Below are 23,798 nucleotides of genomic sequence, written 5' to 3'. Positions count from 1 at the left end.
TTCCTTGAATATAGATTTGTTCCAAGCCTATATCTCTTTTTAGTGTATGAAAGCTCATTGTATTTTTTATTATGAAGACTTTACTTAGTATTTATGAGTGGGCACTTTTTTTTTTTTACATCCAGACTTTTCTATTTGATATTTTCTTTACTTACATTTCAAATGTTATCCCCTTTCCCGGTTTCCCCTCTGGAATCCCCCTATCCCATTCTCCCCCACCCCCTGCCTCCACGAGAATGTTTCCCCACCCACCCCTTCCATCCCTCCCTCCCTCCCATTTCCCTGCCCTGACATTCCCCTACACTGGGGTATTGAGCCTTCAGAGGGCCAAGGACCTCTCCTCTCGTTGATACCTGATAAGACCATCCTCTGCTACATATGTTGCTGGAGCCATGGGTCCCTCCATGTGTACTCTTTGGTTGGTGGTTTAGTCTCTGGGATCTCTGGGGGGGGGTGGCTGGTTGATATTGTTCTTCTTGTAGGATTGCAAACCCCTCCAGCTCCTTGAGTGAGCACATTCTATTCTTGATTCTAACATTACATCTTTCTAGCAAAATGACTAAAACCATCTTATAACTTTCTTCCTCTATTTACTTTAGTCAAGAATTCTATGAAATCATTAAGTCATCTAAACAGCATTAACTCATGAAAGTTCATCTTTACGTTGATCTGCAGGAAACCTGCTCAATAGGGAGGAGTGATGCCCAGGAATCCTTAGGCTATGCAACAGCGACTGGAAAGGCAAATCAGCTGCAAGAAGTAATCCTGGTAGCTGGTTTACAAGTTCTGAGGTTCAGTCCATTATCAGCATGGTAGGAACATGGCAGGGTCAGTGTAGGCATGGTGCTGGAGGAACTGAGAGTTCTACATCGTGTTCCGAAGGCAGACAGGAAAAGACTGTTGTCCAGGCAGCTAGGAGGGTCCTAAAACCCACCCCCACAGTGACACACTTCCTCCAACAAAGCTGAATCTCCTAATAGTACCTCTCCCTGGGCCAAGCATATTCAAAACACAAAAACACACTACAACAGTGCAGGAATCCAAAATCACTGACTGTAGGAATATAGCCCAAGGTCAGTGAGACACCATTTGACTGAGACAGTAAGTTAGGGGAGTCCAGAATGCATCCGTGTAGGAATCTGGATTCTGTGCAACAGCCTTGTCAGAAATGAAGACACCCTAAAGAGACCCTGTGTCTCTCAATTTCATGCTGAAAGAAGAAAAAGGCCCCAGCCAGAGAGGCAACTTTTCTCCCAGAAAGAGACTGTATACAGATCTAGCAACCTTTCATAATTCGTCAATGGCGGGCAGGACCTAGACAGTGGCGGTCAGTGACAGGCAGGACCACATGTTGACTGGGAATCTGTTTACATTGGCATCTCTCATCAGAACCCCGAAGGAAAACCGGATCTTTCTGTCCAACTTCCCAATGTGGCCACATTGAGTAAATCTTTTTCTGCTTTCCACTAATAACCTTACTTTGAGGTTCAGTGGCTGGGACTAGTTCGGAGCACATGCTGTGGCCCCCAGATTCGATAACAATCATACAGACATACTAGAGTGACCAAGCATAAATTAAGATTGGCAAATGGTTCCGTCCTATACAGATTTCTGAGAAGTGTGGCTGGGAAATAGCTCATACTCAGAGTGGACTTGGTCAACTCGCAGGCTTGTCTCAAATTCATTCCCCGCACCCTTTCAAGTTGTATTCATTTCTTCCAAACATAATTATGAAGATTTGATGTGCAAAGGTTTGTCATTGGTCATGGGTTATATTGTATTTACTAATCAGACCCTGCTTTTTCAGGCATAATCTGCTAATCTCAGTTAATCCTCACAACTGCCCCGCAAAATATGCCTGCTGTCCTCTAATAGGGACATGGAAGCAATATGGACCTTGAGAGACCAGCATTTAGGGAAACTCCAGCTGGTGGGTTGAAAGAAAAGCCACAATTGAGTTTTAAAGGCTGTGGAGCGTTGGGAAAAAATACTTCCTGGGGCTCGGCCTACGTCTTCCCTTCTTTCAAACTGGCACACGAGCAGCTGCAGCTGGCATACCGGATGATTAACTGGACGCCGAGCGCTGAGCACCTCACACACAAGCTTCAGGGTTTCACAGGCGATGATCACCAGTGTCCTTGTGAGTTTCCATAACCTCCTTGGAGACGTCTTTCTACCCCCGACCGCAAGGGGCCGCTGCGACATGATTCGTTCCCGGCGTGGGGCCGCTCTAGCCAACGCCCAGGGAAGTCACTGTCCTCACCTTTTAGGAGCCCGCGCCTCGGTTCCAGCGGACGCTTCCCCTGATCTCGGCTCTACCACCATCCACTGCCGTCTTACCGTCCACCATGGCCCTCCTGCACTCCGGCCGCGTCCTCTCCGGGATGGCTACTGCCTTTCACCCAGGCTTTGCTGCTGCAGCCTCTGCCAGAGCCAGGTGAGCCAAGGGATACGGAGATGCAACGGGACCTCAGGCCTGTCCCTGCCTAGCCGAATTGTAGACCCTGGGATCCTGCACCCCACCCCGCGATCGGACACACATGCGCACCCTCACCCTCCCTTGTCCCCCAAAGGCTGCCTGTCCCGGGTCTAAGAGTCCAGTGTCTGCGCCCCGCGGTGACCCCAGGACCCCGCATCCCTCCCCTGCATCGCTGGCTAGAGAGCCAGCGCAGTCCCCGGGGATGGGAACTGTGGCTCTCGGCTGCATCCAGACCCTCATTCTAGCGGGTGATGGGGGTCCAAGATGCAAACTCAGCGCAGTGGGGTGCGGGGCGAGGGGTGAGCACGTGGGCGGTGGCGCTGGGCCATCCTCTCACCGATTGGCTATGGTGCCGGAGATGCCTGTCTCTGATTGGCTGTAGTGCTGGGGGGCGCGCGTGCCCTTGACCAGCTGCCCTGTGGGGCGGCGGGTCCACCTGTGGGGGTCCAAAGAGCTAAATCTGGCGGTGCTGTAGAAGCAGGCCATGGCAGAGTGAGTGGCCGAGGGAAATGTGACCATATCGAGGGAGTTTCTTGGGACGCCCAGATCCGGCGTACATCCGTGACCTTGGGGGTGGTGCATCCTTCCCTCAGTGTTACTACACTAGTGCCTGATGAGAAAGGGTTGAAGTGTAATGCACTGTCTTTGTTTTAAACCCTTGGGAGAGTCAGCGGACTGGGTGCCATCAATCTTTCTCTGCATCTCAGTCGGCTCTTTCTTCCCTTAAATATTTCGTAACCCATTTTCTCCGAGCCAGGGAGCCAGGCACTGGACCAGTTGCTGGTGATGCAGCTGTGAGCAAGACAAGAGGACAGACTTTGTTTGAGAAAAAAAAAAAAAAAAAAAAAAAACGGCAAATGAGTCATCTTAAACTGAGGTGTACTGGGAAAAAGTTCCAGGCCTAAACGGGAACTGGTAACTCCTAATTCTTCCTTGAGCCTCAGGAGAGCAGATTCGAGACAGTCTCCTGGAGTACTGCAGACACCTCCCCGGGACACACACTAGCCGGGAGCAAAGCCTACTTAACTTGTTATGCTTGCTTTCTTTCCCTTGAATGTGTTCAAACCGTCTTCAAGCTAGTAGAACAGTCTGTCCTTCCGAGAGTCCGTTTTTGGCTCCATGCCAATGGGTGCCCTTTTAAGCCTAATCCACCTGAAGGGGGGAATCAGGGAAAACTTATTTATGCTGCAATTTGGAAAACAAAAAGGGGTACTTCTATGGACCGGAGAAAGATCAGTTTTCCCGTTATTTTAACCCTGAAATGCTCCTGGTTTTGAATGTATGTACCTGAAAGACCTGACCTTTACTTAAACTGCCTGGCGAGGTTCCCCTTGGGAGTGACTGCTTAGCGATTTCAGTCTGAGGGCCTGACTACTGTCCCTTTCCTGTCCTTTCCCAGTTAGAATTTAAGGTGGGGGGGGGGGCAGAGACCTTGGCAACTTTGTCCTGAGTTGTATCTAAACCCTTGCTTCAGTGCCGGGGTTACTATGTAGCCCTGGCTAGCCTGAAACTTACTCTGTACACCCCGGCTGCCTGGGACCTCCAGCCAGTCACCGCACCTGTACCTCCCTTGGTGTTACAGCCAGCTTCCTTCTCCCATCCCCCACTGGGGATCAGTGCACACCAGACAAGCACTGTGCCCGGGGATCTCTGCCTGGCCGGTGGAATGCCTTTCACTTTTTATATTTTTATTTTAAGCCCTCTTTTTTTTTTTTTTTAAAGAAACACAGCACTTAGTGGGTTTTTTTTTTTTTTTTCATTTTAAGATCAAAATCTACACATAGTGCTGCAAAATAGGTATCAAAAGCAAAGTGTTAGGGGAGGTGAGACAGGGGAATTGCCTTGAGTTCTAAGACCATTCTCCTGAGCTACCAAAAAGGGGGGAAAAAGTCCCAGGCCAACCTGTGCTAGAGTGTAAGAAAGTGTTTCAAAAGCTGCTTAAGCCTCTGTGAAATACAAAGCATTTGAAATGCTTATCAGAATATTTTGTACCTAGCATCTTTTGGTTGAGTGGTCAGTGTTGCTCAATGTTTGTGGCCCTAAGCTTTCTGTCCAAAGGGCATTGATAGGAATCATTGTGGAGGCCACAGGTTATCAGTTTACCCCCGGAGCATTCTGGTTTTCATCTAATGCCATTTCTTTACAAATAGCAAAGCTCTCCCGTGTCTGTAACCTTCGAAGTTTTAAGGCGTGGGATAATGAGGGACAGAAAGAGCCTGAAATTTTGATGTCACAGCTGATGGAGGGATTACTGCTCCTATGCTTAACATTCGTGAAAGTCAGTGTTTTGAGATTGTTTGGGGCCTGCGAGGTGTGCAAGGATATTTACGGCTGAGGCTTCTAGAGAATTTCTGTCATTGTTTAAGGACCTTTTCTAAAAATGAAAGCTGCCTTCTGGACGCTCTAATGTCCTTGACAAAGTATTCATTTCACTCCACCCTTCGTGACAGTGATGTGATGGGCAGGTGGTTGCATGACTTGGGTCTGAACTGGGGATGAGAAACAACCAAAACCTGTGAGTTGTTTCAAAGTATGTATTTCTTCCCTCACAGCTTACAGCAACCACTAAAAGGAAGAAAGGGAAGACTGTCAGACTTTCTTTCTTTCTTTCTTTCTTTGGTTTGGTTATGGCTTTGGTTTTCAAGCCAGGGTTTCTCTGTGTAACAGAAACTGGAACTCGCTTTGTAGACTAGACTGGCCGCACAGAGATCTGCCTGCCTCTGCCTCCTGTGTAACTGGGATTAAGTGTGCTCCACCACTACCTAAAGAATAATGTTTTGTTCCTTGCCTAGGACTAAGAATGGGAAAAGATGATGTCACCTGGGAATGTAAAATAATAGCAATAATTTTAAAGCCAGAAAGATATGCATTTGGCCATAAGTTCCTACGGCCATATGCTGTTTGAAGGCAGCACATACTGGTCTTGCAGGGCTCTAAACTAGTGGCTGAATGGTAACAAAAGAAACTGTAGTCATTAATGACTTAGGAACTAATGCAAGTTAACATCAGAAACTGGACCTGGCTCCTCCAGTGTTTTCGTTCTTAATACTGACCCTCTGAGATAGATACTGTTACACCACATTTGACAGATGAGGAACCCTGAGATTGGGAGCCACTCACTTCTCTTGCCTCTACTCACACAGCTCCTAAGTGGGGTAAGCTGCTTGAATCCCTGCACTTTGCCCAGGGCAGGCTATTAAAACACACCATTGAAAGAAGTAAAATCCTGGGAAATCCCAAGTCACCCCTGGGCTGGGGGAAAAAATAAGTAACAGAATTAACAGCCTACCAAGCACAGGTTCTGTTGGGAGCCCCACCAGGTTGGGCGGGAGAATAAGGCTGGCTGGGGAGTACTAACTGACTGCACTTTCGTGGCTGGCTGGGAGATCCTAGTGAATAATTCACTGTGCCCTGCTGAAGCATTTGGCAGAGACTAGATGAACCTAAGTCGCCTGGAGCCCGGATTTCCATACCTTCCGGTTTCTACTGCAGCGGCAAGCAGCTTCCGCACCCTCCACCTTTACTCTTAACCCCGTGTCACACGCATTTTCCCACCCACCCCTCTCATCTTTAGCATTCAGCTCATAGGGGCTCTTTTCCCTGAAGCCCCCCATAACTTTCTCTCCTTCAAGTACTTCGGTTGTCTTTTTGGGAGCTTTGCCCAAAACATACTCAGTTCCCTATCCCAGAGTTATCACTGTGACTCACGGCCAGACTATACTGTTAAATGTCTCCCTGCTGGTCACCCCACATCTAATCTTATAGGACGTGGTTAATATTCTACTCTTTATAGTCCCAACTCCAAGTGCATTAGTACATGGCAAATTTTTTATTATCATCCTTAGGACACCTTAAAGTAGCTGTTTTTTGTTTACCTTTAACTTTTTGTTGATTCTTGATGAATTTCACATAATGCACCCCAATCCCACTCATCACCCTGTTTCCTTCATATTTATCCTCTGCCCCTGCAAGCCCCCCACCACCACAAAAAAGATATAAAATAAATGGAAGCTATAGTATATCCCACAGTGTGTGTGTCCCACAGTATACCCTTTTGCCCACGCACCTTTATTTGCAAATGTTTGTCGCAATGAGTCATTGGTCTGTTCTGGCTTCTGCTACAGTATCAATACTGGGTCTTTACTGGAACTTCTCTTGTATATCTGGGTGTTGCCTTCTATCCTAGAGAACCTGCAGCTTGGAGTCTGCAGGAATGGGCCTTTCACTCTCCAGCAGTGAGCGGGCCAACTCAAAGCCCTGGATTTAGGCCTGGGTGGTAGCTGGTGGTCAGCCCACCAGCTCTCCTATGTGGGCATCACAAGGACTGGCTTTCCAGCACTGCCCCTGGCTAGTTCACCTACTGCCTCAGCCTACAAGGGGCAAGATACATAGCAGTAGCAAAATTACAGTTCTGAAGTAGCAGTGAAATGATTTTATGGTTGGGGGTCACCACAACATGAAGGTAAAGGTTCTCAGCCTTTAATATAGTTGAAATGTTGAAAAACACTGCCTTAAAGACTTTGTATGTAGCCAGGTATGATGGATGGATGGACCACACCTTAAAGCCCAGCACTCAGAGGCAACCAGATCTCTGAGACTGAGGTCAACCTGTAGTCAGCACCCACACACGCACACAAAACAGCTTTGATTATAGAATATGAAACTGTAAAAAGCTTCTTGCATATTTCGCCTGAGAAAAACTACAAAATGATCTTTTCCTCCAAGGAGTAGTCTAGCATGAAGTGAAAGCCTTCAGTTTGATGTGTCCGTATACCCATTCTGCCAAGAGGGTGCATTTATTATTAAGAAAAGCCAATACTTTCAGGAAATTCCAAAATGGTCTTAAATGAAAGCCAGAGAATTCTACTTACCTATATTTCATATCCAGTTTTAGGAAGGCCACAGCATAAAGAGCCAGCAGATGAAATTTGGTCATGTGATTGAAATAAGATCATGAGTCCCTGGGAAACATCGGTTACCTGTTTATCCAAAAAGACAATAAAACGTTAAAATTAAATGTGAAGAATCTTAGCTTTGGGAAATGGTTCAGGAGTTAACACTTGATGCTCTTGCAAAGAACTTGGGTTTGGTTCCCAGCACCCACATGGAGTCTCACACCCATCTATAACCCTGGTTCCATCTGATACTCTGACCTCTGCTAGCACCAGGCATGCACGTGGTACACATAGATACGTGCAGGCAAAACACTCACACAAAAATAAGTCTAAAAACAATTCTTAGCCAGAAAATCCAGGCGAGAGGTTTCCATTTAATCAGGGCCATAATGGAGTTAGCGTTTAAGGAGATCATCTAGGAAAGCATACATTCTTCCGTCTGAGCTGATTAGAAAAGGCTAAAAAAAATGGTGTTTTACATGGTAGCAAGTAAAGGTTTCGATACACCAGGGAAACTAGGCCACCCAGATTGAACAAACCCTCAACAGGTTGATGCATCAGTTATAAACCAGGAACCATTGCTCACCTTCTCCCACATTCTCTCAGATACTTGCTTTCCATCCTGGGCCCTGCCGGGTGCTTCCTGCCCAAGCGTGTCGTAGGAAGGCTGCTCTGATGACAGCAAGGAGACCTAGACATTTGCCATGAAGGAGACAGGAACTCCAATATGCAAGTAGATGCTGAGTTCAGCAAAGCTGTCTGCCAGGGCATATGAGGGTCCCGTACATAGCTCTGTGCCTGTTCTGAAGATGCAATAAGGGCTCACCCCTCTAGTTGCCTAGGCCCCCCATTACTACTCTCAAACACATGAAGATAGTCAGGGAGATGGAAACCTTGAAACCACAAAGGAAGGAGAAAGAGATTGGAACGGGATTCACCATCTGAATCAGTCCTCACACCCCCTTGCATATATCTGATAGTATCATATGCTGAGGTTTCAGGCACGTGCCACACACACCTGGCAGATCAGAACTATTTCCATAGCAATACAAGGTGTTATTTATGGTAATGCACGTGGTTTTCCACGATTCCTGTTCTCAGATGATTGATGGCTAACAGATTTCTCAAGTTTAGTTCCCAACACGGTAGATATGAATAAACCCCACGCAAGTGGAAGCTTTGTGAGGAGCTGCAGCTGGGCCTACACCACCCACTGTGAGCTCAGGAACTGTGTTAATAGACAGTAATCCCAGCAGTCCGGATCTGTGGGCAAGTGGCTTAACAGTTCCCAGCCACCTTGGGCTACATAGTGAGAGGAAGAAAGAGCATGTAGCCCACAGCGTCAAGTGGGCTTCTCCAGCCAGAGGCTGAAGCCACATCTGCCCCTATGATTCCAGGTGCCCAGGCCCCACTGCAGACATTTGTAGAATTGAATCTCAGGTAAGGGAGGAAAATAACAGAAGTTCTTTAGATTCCTCAAAGTTTTAAGAGTAAAAGGGCAGCCGGAGAGGTGGCTCAAAGGTTAAGAGCACTGACTGCTCTTCCAAAAGTCCTGAGTTCAATTTCCAGCAACCACATGGTGGCTCACGAGCATCTGTCATGGGATCTGATGCCCTCTTCTGGTGTGTCTGAAGAGAGTGACTGTACTCACATAAAATAACTCTTTGCAAAAAAAAAAAAAAATCTAGACTGAGGTATGGCTCAGCAGTAGAACCCTTTATTAGCAAATAATTTAAATAATATATATATTAACGAGAGTAGGAATAAATAATTGCTATTAAAATTAAGGCTTTTCCAAATAACTCATCCTATTATAAATTTGACTTGTGCCAATTTTAAATATTGTTTCTCTTTGAAATTCTTGACAGTTGCATACATGGATACCCTGAAATTACACCACTTCCGGCCTTTCCCCCCTCACTACCACTTCTTCTCATGTCCCTACCACAGTTTTCCTTAAATGAACTTAGAAACATTTTAGGAATTTGAGTTCATGTCACTAAAGTAAGTAAAAGCAATTTAGTTTTTACTCAGAACAGCTATGTCTTTCACCTGGGTTAATTATTCATCTAGTACCTGATTTCTTAAACTTATATTTGCCAGGAAGCTTACGAATTGATTGCTGAAAGTGCTGAGAACTATAGCAAAAGCCTGTCTGAGGACTTTGTAATCTAGTCCGTCAGCTCTGTACAGAGGTGGAAAACATGTCAGTTGAGCACTCAGTCTTTCCACATCATTGGCACATAGTAGATTTGTTATTCCAGCTGCAGAAATCCTAGCACAAGCTCCAGCAGACAGAGCACCGGAACTAGATTTAAAATCCAGGAACTGGGCATGTGGCTCGCCTGTTAGTCATGTTCGTCCGACAGGCACCAAGCCCTGGGTTTGAACCCCAGCAACTACACAAGCTAGACGCAGTGATGCATGTTCCTTTGTTTTCTCTAGCTTGGTGTGTGTGCATGGGGGGAGGGGGAAGTTGGCAACCCTTGTGTAATAGATAGTGAGCTTCTGCCGTCCTCTAGAATATTCAGCCTGTAAAAGTAAACTGTTGTTGGTTGCTGCTACTAGCTTATTGGCCACGCATGAACTAAAAACAAAAGCAGAAGGGAATATCAAAGAAAGCTAAGAATGGCTATTGAATGCCCTGTTGCATCTTGGGATTTACCAAGAGCCAGGGCAAGATGAGGGACACCACTCTGGCAGTATACCACCTGGCCCAGGTGACTTTAGTGGCAATAGTCCCGGGGGTGAAGTCCTTGCTATTCGGGCACAAGGACCTGAGTTCAGATCACTAGCACCCATGGACAGTGGTTCATGTCTTTAACTTTGGGGTGTTGCAGGATATTTGACCATATCATGAATCCCGAGATTCTGTTGTTTGCTGTGAAAACCTGTTTCTGGTTGTGTTGTTCAGCCTTAGTACACACCTTTAATTCCAAACAGGGAAGATAAAATTAGTTTGTAGAAGAAAGCAGCCATGTTTGAAAGTGCTGTCTAATTGAGGGGCAGACCACTGACGACTCGGAGGAAGACTTGACAGAGCAGTGCAGAGAGAAAAGGGAGAGTTTTACGGAGACAGGTTAAAAAGAGAACAAACTAGACAGGGGAAGACAGAATGAGCCAGAGAAGGAGCCAGAAGATTAGAACAGATTGCCAAACTTAGTCTGAGGCTAAGCAGAGCAAAGAGTCTGAGGCCAAGAGAGGCCAGATTGAATCAGCTTGGAAAGGAATTTAGAGCCGAAACAGCTGAGTTGACCAGCCTGCCAGAGTTCAGAAAGAGCTACAAAGGTGAATTTGTTCAGGAGTAAGCCTCAGAGGCTAGAAGCTTCCAAGACTAGGCCTAAGTTAGCAGATGGAGGCGGTAAGCCTCTGAGGTGACAATTACATCGGGCAAAGAAAAGTTACTTTTACAGGGGCGAGTGCAGAAACGTGGAACCTGGGGTTCACTGGTCAGCCAGTCTAGCCAAAATGACAAGCTCTAGCCACAGTGAGAAACCCTGACTCCAAAATGAGGTGAAACTGGACTGAAGAGACAGCCCAGGGTTAAAATCATTGCTAGTTCTGATCCCAAGGCCTAACAACTGGCCATCTTGCATACACCTATAACCATAGTTCTCAGGAGGCTGGAGACCTGTTAGAGTTTGCTAACTTGAAGCCTAATGAAGAAAACAGAGGCCACTTTATTTGTGGGTTAAGGATAAATAATTAGAATGCAGTCAAATATGCTGATTTAGGACAGTGACAATTGGGCTGGAGAGATGGCTCAGCTGTTAAAGGCGCGTCTCACAAACAAAAACATAGGAAGGTGACAGTAACAGGCTCTCTAGGGTGCTTGTTACGGGCAGTTGACTAGATTTATGATAGCAAGCATTATCGTGACAATTTTAAATTTTTGGTTTCTTAAAAACAGAAAATATATAAGAGTATTTTCATTTTAATCCCAGGTGTGGGACATGGGGCTGCTTCAGATTGTCCACAGCAGCTATGATTTACCTCCGGCTCTGGCAGGGCATGATTTTGCCAGCTGCAGATACTTTGTGTGATATTTGGAATTCTGGAGACTTTTCAGAAGGTATATAAATAAATGCTAGGGCCCCAAGAGGTGGGTTATTGGTTGCTGTTGGTCAAGGTTTGTTAAGTAGTTGTATAAAAAGAAGAAACAAGGAATTAGATATCCAGACAGCAAAGATCAAACTTGCCCCTAAGGAACTTGTCACCCCAAATCAGCAAGTAATCTAAACAGATAATGTTGCCCTTTTCAACCCTTGACTTTATTCAGGGATCTCTTTCCTCCCCCCTCTATCCTTTTTTTCTCTTATCTACTTGAGGGGGTTGTAGAGTAGAAGGAAAAAGGGTGGAGAAAGGTAGAAGAAAGAAAACCCTACACAAAGTAACAATCATCAGCTACAAGGCATGAATTCCTCTTATTTAGTAAAACTTCAGCTGTGGGTTGCTGCAAGATACACAGTATCCATCAGTCTTGCATGCTGGGAGCTGTCTTGCCATTGCTGGTCATTGTGGTTTGTAGGTTTTAGGGCCAAGTAGAAACTACTGATTGTTCCTCCCCCTTGGCAGCTTGCAGAGCATTTTAGGAGATTATGAAAGCTAGTGCTCAGGAGGCGGCTCCCAGATCAGTTTCTCCAAGTCTTTTGGCTGGCCCGTGCTATTTTCAACAGTGGGGACTTACCTTACCGTCAGTTTCTGGGAGAACAAAGGCAACAGCCATATTGGTTTGGGAGTCTCTTAGACTCCCAAGGAAAGGTTTTCCAGGCCTGGCACTTTTGTCTAATACCCTTGGGGAGCATTGTCATCCAAGTGGCATAGCTTCAGGCAGTGTGTGTACCGCTTTTCAAACTTTTTAGAATTCTTTATCCCCTCCCCCTTTATTGGCCTCCCTTTCCCTTTCTGCTTCCCAGTTAAATCCCCACCCTTGTTTTTCCCACTTCCCCCTTTATAGCACCTGTCTCCTCGGTCCCTTTTATCTGCCTGATTTCTTACATCTAATGATTCTGAGCTAGGGAGAGCACGTGCAGCTTCTGTCTCTGGGTCCTAGTTACCCCACTCATAATACTTATAGGTTTTACTCACTTACCTGAAAGTTTAATTTTCACTTTTCTTTACAGCTAAATAAATGTCACCATGTATATGAGCCATGCTTTCATTATTCATTAATAAGTTGAAGGAAAAAAAGATGTTTTAAGGAGCTGGAGAGATGGCTCAGAGGTGAAGAGCACTCGCTGCTCTTCCAGAGGTCCCAAGTTTAGTTCCCAGTAACCACATGGTGGTTCACAATCATCTGTAATGGGGTCCGATGCCCTCTTCTGATGTATCTGAAGACAGCTACAGTGTACTCACATACATAAATTAAGTCTTAAAAAATGTTTTAAACCTGTGGTTGCACCCTATCCTACTCAAAATAACCTGGGTTCTGTCTTTCTGCATCTTGTCATGTCTGTGTTGAAGATGCTGATCTCCAGTCTCCTGAAGGCTTTTGTTGGATAACTGGTGCGTGTTCTGTAACGCACATGTACCAAAATGGATCTTTGGCAGAGCAGAGACATACTTGGCTATAGGAATCTAGTTCGTGTGGCTGAGGTAAAATATTTCTCATTTCAGCTCCTGGTGGACCCATGTTGAAATGGGACCTCCAGATCCCATCTTGGGAGTTACTGAAGCCTTCAAGAGAGATACCAACAGCAAGAAGATGAACCTGGGAGTTGGTGCCTACCGGGATGATAACGGAAAACCTTATGTGCTCCCCAGTGTCCGGAAGGTGAGCTTGGCCCTTTTCTCCTACTAGTGTAGGATGTGAGGAGCCAAAAGGAGTGTTGGACTGAACTTGGAGACCCCCCCAAGTCCTGGCACAGGTTTTGTGAATCACCTGGGTTTTCTAGACCATGATCTATCTTCCTTAGCTGGGGAAGTGGATCAGAGCCACGGAGGCCTGCAAGTTGTAAGTCAGGCATGGTGCCTAGTCCCGAAGGAGCACAAAGAGGTCAACAATTTTAACATTGTCTCTTAAGGAAAGGAGTAGCCAGCTGTGGGTGCATGGGTGCAGGTTCTCCTGTTTCCGTTCCTATGTGCCGTCCACCATCACAAGAAGAATTCTAAAAATACATTCAGTGATTGATAAGCTATTGTTGGAGGCTGGACCACAACTATGCATTATTGTCCGTTATCTCAACAGTTGACCACATTAAAAAGCATTTCTGTTCTATGATACAAAATGTCAAATATTCCACTCATCCTTCTTCTTAAACAGTAACTTCATATAGAACATAAGGCTCGCCAAGTAGCCAGTCCTAACTGATCAGGAAGACCATAAAGGTCCAGGAGTCCATGGCCAGCCCAAATAGCAGTGTTGCTTCTGACCTTGACTTCATAAACCGTTAATTGTCGCCTCAATAGGACGAAGGCAGAAGGAAAAACCAAGACTTATGTTTTCTTGTCTAGGCAGAGGCCCAGATTGCTGCAAAAAATTTGGACAAAGAATACCTGCCCATTGGGGGACTGGCTGAATTTTGCAAGGCTTCTGCAGAACTGGCCCTGGGCGAGAACAACGAAGTGTTGAAAAGTGGCCGGGTAAGCCAGGCAGCTTTAGCTGGATGCAGGCTCTGTCTGCATAGGCGGTGATTTTTAAAAACGGGAAATGTTAACTCGGTTTACATGTGTGTGATGGCTGAGGTGGCCACGCTTACCAATTACTTTCTAGATGGGGAGTTTTACCATATCAGTTATCTTGAACATTGGGCTGAGTTTGCTCATAACTTTTGCCCAGCTCATTTTTGTTTGTTGATGAGTCTCATCCTTTTTATGTTGCATATGCGTTAGAAATGCCTCTCTGGGCTCGTTCGAGGCCTATAATTAGTCCCCACAATCATGTGTTAAGCTTCCAGCTTGGACGGGAGAAGCGGCCATGAGAGCATGGGGGCAGGGCTAGTATGCCTGTCCTCTGCTGCCCTGCCACAGGGCACGGGCAGAGAGGCTGGGATCCTAAAATAAAGACATGCGCACTGGCTTTCTTTGTGAAAAGAAGGAAAAATGTGGCTTCATGGAGATCCTTTCAAATGGTTTTTTTCTGTCCAAGATCTAAAGAAATAAAGGCTGGGGTGTATTAACAGCTCACTGGTGGGATACTAGCCTCGAATGTGGAAAAGCCCTAGGTTCAATTGGCAGCACAAAGAATAAAAGCCAAGTATACTAACATTGTTCTAATATACTTGTTGACTAGCTGTTTAAAGAAACATGGTATTTTTAAAATAACATTTGAATATAGTAACTATTTTAGTGTCTTTATATATTTTGGGGTGTGCAGAAATCACTCCTTTATCCTACTGAGAAAGAATTTTTATATCCTAAAACACACACACACACACACACACACACACACACACACACACGTATACCTCATGCTCAAATACACATGGCATACACACAGAATAAAGAACCTAATGGGCTGGAGAGATGGCTCAGTGGTTTAGAGCACTTGTCGCTCTTCTGCAGACCCTGGGTTTGATTCCCAGCACCCACGAGGCAGCTCATAACCATCTGTGACTCCAGATTCCAAGTTCCAAAGGATCTGATGCCTCCTGACTCTCTAGGCCAACAGGCATGAGCATGGTTTACATACAAACATGCAGACAAGGTATTCATAAGCAAATATCCCTATACAAATAATCAAATAAACAGCTAAGAGAGTGAAGTTCTGAAGTGTGAAGGGTAGAGAGGCTGACTCTGTTTCCCTTGCAGTTTGTCACTGTGCAGACCATTTCTGGGACTGGAGCCCTAAGGGTCGGAGCCAGCTTTCTGGTGAGTGGAACTCCTTCAAGATATCAGTGGAAGGTTTAAAGGACTTCCTAGCCTGTGGGTGGCTATTCACCCAGCACCAGGCTTCCTCTTTCTACGGAACTAGCAAGTTTCCTGTTTTCTGGTGAAAGAAAGCACTATGGCGAAATTATAAGGAATAAAGTAATAGTAAAGTCAGTGTGTTGAGCATATAGTGAGGTTTTGGGGTTTTTTGTTGGTGGTGGTAGTGGTGGTTGGTTTTTGGCTTTGAAGTTTGGTTTTTACAGAGTCTTAATATGTGTATCTGCCTGTCCTGTCAATTCTGTAGACCAAGCTGGCCTCAATCTCAGAGACCCGGCTGCCTCTGCCTCCCAAGTGCTGGGATTAAAGGTATGGGCCACTGTGTTCAGCACAGCATGCAGTATTAGTCGGGAGCATGTGATTTAACTTATTCAATTCATGTCTTAGGGTTTCTGTTGCTGCATCAAAAACTAAGTTGGGAGGCTGGAGAGATGGCTCAGTGGCTGCTCTCTCAGAGGCCCTGAATTCAATTCCCAGCAATCACATGCCCTCTTCTGGTGCGTCTGAAGACAGCTACAGTGTACTTACATACATAAAACAAATAAATCTTAAAAAAGAAAAGAAAACCTAAGTTGACGAGAAAAGGATTTGGCTTACACTTATTGCTGTTCATCGTTGAAGGAAATCAGTACAGGAACTCGAACATGGCAAAATCCTGGAGTCAGGACTGATGCAGAGGTCATGGAGGGGTCCTTGTTTCCCTAGCTTGCTCAGCCTGCTTTCTTATAGAGCCCAGAGCCACCAGCCCAGGGATGGCACCACCCACAATGGGCTGGGCCCTCCCCCATCAGTCACTAATCAAGAAAATGCCTTCCAACGGGATCTTACGGAGGCATCTTCTCAGTAGAGATTCTCTTTCGGATGACTCTAGTGTGTCAGGTTCACATCAGAGTAGCCACCACAACTGACACTTTCATACACAAGTCACCTTTAAGCCACACTTTTTTTCCATATTCAACCCCTAGATCTTATGAGGAAAACATAAGTTACTTTAAAAACTCCACAGGCTGTACAAATTCAAACACATTAAATTTTCAGACTCTTTAAAAATATTCAATCCCCTCTATAATGCAAATCTCTTTTAAAACTTCAACATTTTTCAACTGTGGGCTCCTGTAAAAATCAGAATTAAAGGCCTTCAAGGGGGAAGAACCAGGGCACAGTCATGATCTGAACCAAGAAAAACCAAATTCCAACAGTATAAAGAACTTTAAGTCCAATTATCTGGGATTTACTCATGATCTGTGCTCCTCCAAAGGCTTGGGTCCCTTCTCCAGCTCCATCCTCTACAGCACACACAGCTTGTCTTCTAGACTCTGCCTGGCTCCACTCCACTGCTGCTGTTCTTGGCCGTCTCGTGGTACTGGTCTCCAAAACTGCTGGGGTCTTCTGTTTCAGTTGGGCTGCACTTTCACCAATAACCTGTCTTAGTTAGGGTTTTACAGACACCATGACCAAGGCAACTCATGAAAACATTTAGTTGGTGGCTGGCTTACGGGTTCAGAGGTTCAGTCCATTATCATCAAGGCAGGAGCAAAGTGGCCTCCAGGCAGGCGTGGTACAGGAGGAGCTGAGAGTTCTACATCTCCGTCTGAAGGCTGCTAGCAGAATACTGGCTTCCAGGCAGCTAGGATGAGGTTCTTATTTAAAGCCCACACCCACAGTGACACACACACTCCAACAGAGCCACGCCTTCTAATAGTGCCACTCCCTGAGCAGAGCATATACAAACCCTCACAACCCACAAGATCCCATATTAAAACATAGTAAATAAATCAACAAACACCTTTTAAGTGTAAATAAGACTAGCCAGCACATTCCCCTGTAAGGGACTTTCGGTCGGTGGGGCCTGCACAGGTGTCTTACCTCATAGCCAGAGTAACTCAGAGCCTGGCTCCCAACCCAGGCCATCTTCCTACAGCCAGTAGGGGAAAAAAAAAACTTCCTCTCAGGAAATTGTGAGCATTTTATTCTCTTTCTTCATTTTCTCATTCCCTTTCATCCTGTCTTGTAGCAAAGATTTTTTAAGTTCAGCCGAGATGTCTTTCTGCCCAAACCGTCCTGGGGAAATCACACGCCTATCTTCCGGGATGCCGGCATGCAGCTCCAAGGTTACCGATACTATGATCCCAAGACCTGCGGCTTTGATTTCTCTGGAGCCCTAGAAGACATATCAGTAAGTGTGGCTTTGCAGGCCAGACATTTGGTGTCTCCCAGCTAGTTCCTAAGTTCTTGTTCTCACATCTAATGGTGATCTGTAGTGTGTCGGCTGTCTTCTTTTAAAACTGCACAGCAAAAATCTCGATTGTCTCTCCCTAGAAAATCCCAGAGCAGAGTGTTCTCCTTCTGCATGCCTGCGCTCACAACCCCACGGGTGTGGACCCTCGTCCAGAGCAGTGGAAGGAAATAGCGTCTGTGGTGAAGGTGAGGAGGATGAAGTTGCTTAACCCTGAGCCTGCCCCCATGTGGATAAGCTGCCAGGAACGGGTTCCATAATTGATGATATGGGGGTAGTTTGAAAGTATATTTCCTCCTTTGGCCCAGAAGTAGTGAATTCTGATAAAACTCAAAAAAATTTGTCTTTGACACAGCAGCTGTAGTGGCCCAAGAGGCCTGCTGGTGGCTCCCCTGTGAGTTCTGGTCTGTGGCCTTCAAACAGAGGCCCAGAAGCAGCCAGCAGAGAAAGCTCCATGACGTCATCTTGTGAGCCCCGGTTATATGACAGTGTCACATCAGAAAGACGGATGCTAGTCCTACCCAGAAGTAATACCCCAGACCATGGCAGGCCTTAGGGATGCCTCCTGCACCAGAGATTAAGAGTCTTTTCGAGGAGCCATAGCCATAAAAGTGTTTTTATTTAAAAAGTTTAAAGTATGTTGATAAATTAACTCTGGAATTCAGACATCTTCCCTACTAATGCTGGAGATGCTGTTGACTGTTCCCGTGAGGTGAGCAAGCTCGGTGCTGAAAGCACATACAATAGCCGGGCATCTGCAGGGCCTGCCTCAAATGCTGGTCTTCTTGTTCCTTCCCAGAAAAAGAATCTCTTCGCATTCTTTGACATGGCCTACCAAGGCTTTGCCAGTGGTGACGGTGATAAGGATGCGTGGGCCGTGCGGCACTTCATCGAGCAGGGCATCAATGTCTGCCTCTGCCAATCGTATGCCAAGAACATGGGCCTGTACGGTAAGCCAGAGGGCCCAAAGTAAGTCGTGTCCTCAAACGAGAGCTTGGGGAGAATGCCACGAAGCAGAGAATCTACAGGGACAATTTACATGCATGTGTGCGCACATTTGCATGTTGCTAATATTCAGTATTCCTAAGATGGGGGGAGGGGCTACTGTAGATTTTCTCAGACATATCTTCAGTGTCCTTAAATTCCTGTAATGAAAGAAAAGAAAAGAAAGGACAATTGGTTATTTCTGCATGCAAAGTAATTGATAAAGGAGCCAAGGAGATAAATACATTAAGACTTTCCTGGTGGATAGAGAGATGGCTCAGTTGTTAAAAAGCACTGACAGCTCTTCCAGAGGTTCTGAGTTCAATTCCCAGCAACCACATGGTGGTGCAGTGCCTTCTTCTGGTATGTCTGAAGACAGCTGCAGGATACTTATATATAATAAATAAACCTTTTTAAGAAGAAGACAACGACTTCCTGGGTCAGCAGTAAGGCTTAATAGGGAAAGTGCTTGCCACCAAGTCTGATGACTGAAATTCAGCCCACATGGTCAGAGTCATGGCAGTGTGCGCCTTTGATCCCAGCGCTCAGGAGGCAGAAGCAGGAGGATCTCTATGAGTTTGAGGCCAGCCTGGTCTACAGAGTGAGATCCTGGACAGCCAGGGCTACACAGAGAAACCCTCTTTAGGGGGAAAAATTATCTTTAAAAGACCCTGAGTGCTTTGTGTTGTGCCTCAACTCAAAATCCACCATTTTGACTGGTAATACACTATTTATTTCTAATAAGGAACTATTACATCAGGTGTGGTAGCTCATGCCTGTAACCCGTCTCTCTGGAAGCTGAGACAGGAGAATCACCTGTCCCCATGTCAGTCTGGGCTACAGAGTGATGAACTCTGTCTCTGAACATAGACTACTGTTGTGCATCTTCTGACAGAAACTTATACCGAGTAGCAGATGTCATCACTATTTGTTTCAGCCCTCTGGAAGCCAGTGTCCTCTGTCTTTTCAGGTGAGCGTGTGGGAGCCTTCACCGTGGTCTGCAAAGATGCTGAAGAAGCCAAAAGGGTGGAGTCACAGCTGAAGATCCTCATCCGTCCCTTGTATTCCAACCCACCTCTCAACGGGGCCCGGATCGCCGCAACCATCCTGACTTCTCCAGACTTACGAAAGCAGTGGTAATGATTACTAGCTGTTCTGCGCCGCCTACAGTTCATGTGTGGAAAAGCAGATGGGAGAGAAGGGGGTGTACATTTTGTTGGCACAGATAAGTTCGGTATTTCCCCATAACTTCAGAAACTGCAGACTCTTTTATTCTGCCATCTCCGCGTTTAGTAAATAAAACCCACCTTCCTTTGAATTCAAGTTCAGGTGAAGTACCTAGCACAGGAAACTTCCTCCAAAAGATGTTTTTGTATTGTGATGCTGGAGATGAGAACCAGGTCTCGTTTGTAGACGAGCACACGTTGTGCTATACCCTCAACCCCTGTATCTTTTCTCACTGGCTAGCACTGAATCAATGTTTCTGCATACTTAGGGTATTTATTATCTACACTCAATCTCAGTACCTATTTTGTCATATTTGTTTGTCTCTTAATAATTTTTTAAAGCTTTATTTATTTTGGACTAGGAAGATGGCTCAGTAGAAAGAGCATTTTCTGCTCTTGCAGGGGACCTAGGTTCGATTCCCAGCACCCATGTAGTGGTTCAAAACCATTCATAACTCCAGTCCCAGAGAAGACTGACCTTGGCTACAAAGTGAATTTGAGACTATCCTGGACTTCCCTGACTCAAAAACAACACAAAGTAGCATTTAGGGAGTTAAAGAAGATGCCTGTCAGGAAGCACTTGGTTGATTTTTGTGAGAAGTCATGTGAGATACACAGGTCACGTGCTTAGTCCCTTTAGGACCCACGTCTTCATCAAGAATAAACTTGGGCGGCTCTCATCACCAAACGTCAAAATTCTGATCTCACTCAGAGGACAGGAGCAACCCCGCCCTGGCCAGGACGAATGATGTGGCTAAGCTGCTGCCAGCCGCTGCTTCTTTATGCTTGTTTGTTTGTTTTCCTTCTTTTGAAATAACATTTCACACTGTAACGCAAGCTGCTCTCAAACACAGAAATTCACCTGCCTTTGCTTCCTAAGTGCTGGGATGTAGCTGACCTTTGCTATTTTGGGGGTTCTTTTTCCCACCCTCTACCCTCCCAGTTCCCTCCCCCATTCCACCCCCTATCACTAGATAGGAGAGAAAGAAGGACAGAGGGGAGAGATAGAAGAGGTTTTGTTTTTTCTTTGAGCATGACTACGAGCAACCCCCCTGCAACCAACCCCCCTTCCCCGAGTGACCAATAACCGCCCATCCTGCCTTTTGGGGCTCTAGGATTTATATACCCTCTGAAAAGTTCCCAGAATTCCAAATGTCACACAACTGGAGAAACTATCTGCAGCTGGCAAAACCATGCCTCTGTTAGAGCACGAGGCAAATAAGTCAGAGTCAGCTGCTGTGCTCAGTCCGAAGCAGCCCCACATCCCCACATTTGGATTAAAATGAAAACATTCTAATGTTTCTGTGTTCTTTAAAGAAACCAACATTTCGGAATTTTCACTACACAGGGATTACAGGCATTTACTGACCACTATTCCCAGCTCACTGGCTCAAGTAAAAACACGATTCCGTCTCTAGTTGGCAGCTGTCGCCTCCAGTGTGGCCGTGCCTGGTGTTGTCATAGAGAGATCATAGATGGAAGTGAACACAGCCCCCAGGGAGATAAACTGTCCTTGTCATCAGAGTGCTCCAGTTGGTAAAAAAGCCAACAGAAGACATCCCCCACAGGGGCACAGGAATATATAGCTGGCAGTTCTGGGAACAGGGAAGACTGTTGAGAATCAAGCGAGTTGAGCTGTCCTCTCCGGTCCCCTCTCTTCTCTGACCGTCCTGCAGCCCGGCACTGTTCTCTTTTGGTGCCTTGTGCCACCATGGCTCCTACATGTCTGGCTTTTGTCCTCTGTTGTAACCATTTTAGGGTTATGACCACGTCTCAGTCCTCAGCACCTGGTACGTGGCATAGACCATTGTCACCATTATGAAGGCAGGAATGTTTATTCCACCAAGTTTAAAGTCATGACATGTTTTTCAGTTTAACCAACAAATGAGTGTTTCTTTTTCTCCGTGCTCGAGTACATTAACCATGATAGTTAAATTGTCTGAGGCTGGAGAGGTGGCTTAGGTGTTTCGGGCATTGTCTGCTCTGCCAGAGGACCTGGGCTCAGTTCCCAGCAGCTCCATGGTGACTCACAACCATCTGTAGCTCTAGCACCAGGAAACCCAACAATCTCCTCTGGCCTCCAAGAACACCAAGCTCTGACCTACGCCAGTCAAAACACTTACAATAAAAAACAAAAAGCTTAAAAAAAAATTCTTTCTCGACTAGCACTGACTCTGTTAAGGCTCAAGGACTGAGGCATTCAGGAGAGCTCGAGTGAAAGAGTATGCAGGCCTTTCACTTAGTTGGGGCTTGGCCCGGGCACGACATTCCCCCCTCTGCTTTCCTAACAGGTTGCAAGAAGTGAAAGGCATGGCCGACCGCATCATCAGCATGAGGACCCAGTTGGTGTCCAACCTGAAGAAGGAGGGCTCGTCCCACAACTGGCAGCACATCACCGACCAGATTGGCATGTTCTGTTTCACCGGCCTGAAGCCTGAGCAGGTGAGTGGGCTCGGGCTCTCTACAGCCAACCCCTACCCTTTGCAAAGCAGAATTGGTCCAGGTCACCTACTAATTCAAGTGTCCTCAATTTAGAGCCCTTTTAGGTAAAGGGGGCCTGAGGTATTTCCTGGGTGGTGTTGGTTGGTTTTGTTGGGGGGGCGGTGCTATGTTGTAAGGTGACTCGGGCTCCAGCATCTATACCTCATCCTAGACCTGGGACCGCCTTCCGGAATTAAAGGCATGTGCCACTATGCCTGGCTCCTACTTTTTTAACATAGTTTTTTTTTTTTTTTTTTTTTTAATCTGTGTGCGTGGCACACGTGTAGGTCAGAGGATCAGTTTCAGGAGTCGGTTTTCTCCTTCTACCATATAAGTTCTGGGAATAAACTCGGGTCATTGGGTGTAGTAGCAAGCACCTTTGCCTGCTGAGCCATCGCACAGCCCCAGCGTCCTATTTTAAAATAGCATTTTATTCTTTTGATAAGTTGGCTATTGGGTACCCACCCTGTCAAGGCTCTGTCCCTGCTGGAAGTGGTTGTCTAGCTGTTTTCCTTCTGCAGGTGGAGCGGCTGACCAAGGAGTTCTCGGTCTACATGACAAAGGATGGCCGAATCTCCGTGGCCGGGGTCACCTCCGGCAATGTGGGTTACCTTGCCCATGCCATTCACCAGGTCACCAAGTAATTACCAGGTGCAAAGGAACAGAGGCCACTTTCAGCCTTTGCTCTTGTGAGAGTCACGTACGGGGTGAGGGAGGGTGGGTGGTGGTGAGTAGATCCTGTTTTCAACCACGGTGCATAACACTCGGCAATTGAATGTGTTCCTCGGGACAAAAAAAGGTAGGGCAGAGGATTCCACGGCTGGTATCTGGAACTTCCGTCGGCTCTAAACCAAACTCTCCCTCATCCTTTTGTCTCCAGCTTTTCTGAAAGTTTACACACACGAAAGAAAATCACAGCACCAAAATCCTGTCAGCCATGGCATTGGAATAGGTCAGAAGCTTTACCTGAAGCCTCAGATGGTAACAGGGGGTTCCCCTGTGGACCCCGGTAGAGCGTCTCATATCAGAGGCTGTAAGAGAAAAATAACTAGTTCTGTTTTTAACAGTCGTCCTCGAGTTTGTCCTCCTGGTGTGAGCAAATGTGTCAGCAGACCACGTCACAGAGATCATGCTTTACAAAAACCAATAGGTCTGCTGCCGCGTCAGCAGGGACAGTAGACATCAGCAGGGACAGTAGACGATGTAGTGTCGTGTCCACCTGTCATTGTCATTGCTGTTCTATAGTCTAGTTTCATCCCAATCTACCGCTTGGCTGGCCGTCAACCTCACCCTATCGGGAGTTATCCAACAACGGAGAGCATAGTTTCCTGCTCAGGCCAGAGCCTCCTCTCGCAGCAAAGAGCTGTGGAGAGTGGGACCCTGCCCTTGACGTCAGTGTCCTCTTCAGTAATTGATTGGCTTCTACTGGGATGGGGTCTCTGCCCAGCTAGACCTCTTCCTTCATCCTGGCTGCGCAGCCTGTGTCTTCACATGAGGCAGACGTGCAGGGTAGGATCAGGAGATGTCCTGGGGTTTGTGAGCTGCCGGCCCTTGGGAAAGATAACCACCATCTGCTCTCATTATGTAGATGAACTGCCGCCTGGTTTCTCTGTTACAATAAACCTACTATA

At 46.3% G+C, this 23,798-nt stretch overlaps 1 protein-coding gene across 1 annotated transcript; it reads left to right on the top strand.

Annotated features, from left to right (window-relative positions):
• The first annotated feature begins 2,270 nt into the window (after window positions 1-2,270).
• On the top strand, window positions 2,271-23,798 carry GOT2 (glutamic-oxaloacetic transaminase 2). The gene is made up of 10 exons (XM_080937485.1): window positions 2,271-2,437; window positions 12,991-13,147; window positions 13,828-13,956; window positions 15,124-15,183; window positions 17,255-17,416; window positions 17,560-17,664; window positions 18,276-18,426; window positions 19,431-19,596; window positions 21,978-22,128; window positions 22,689-23,798. The coding sequence occupies exons 1-10, from the start codon at window positions 2,349-2,351 to the stop codon at window positions 22,809-22,811; spliced, it is 1,293 nt and encodes a 430-aa protein (XP_080793611.1). The 5' UTR covers window positions 2,271-2,348; the 3' UTR covers window positions 22,812-23,798.

Source organism: Micromys minutus (assembly GCF_963924665.1).
Source record: "Micromys minutus genome assembly, chromosome: 24".
NCBI classification, from domain to species: Eukaryota; Metazoa; Chordata; class Mammalia; order Rodentia; family Muridae; genus Micromys; species Micromys minutus.
This window is presented reverse-complemented; position numbering and strand designations above follow the sequence as displayed.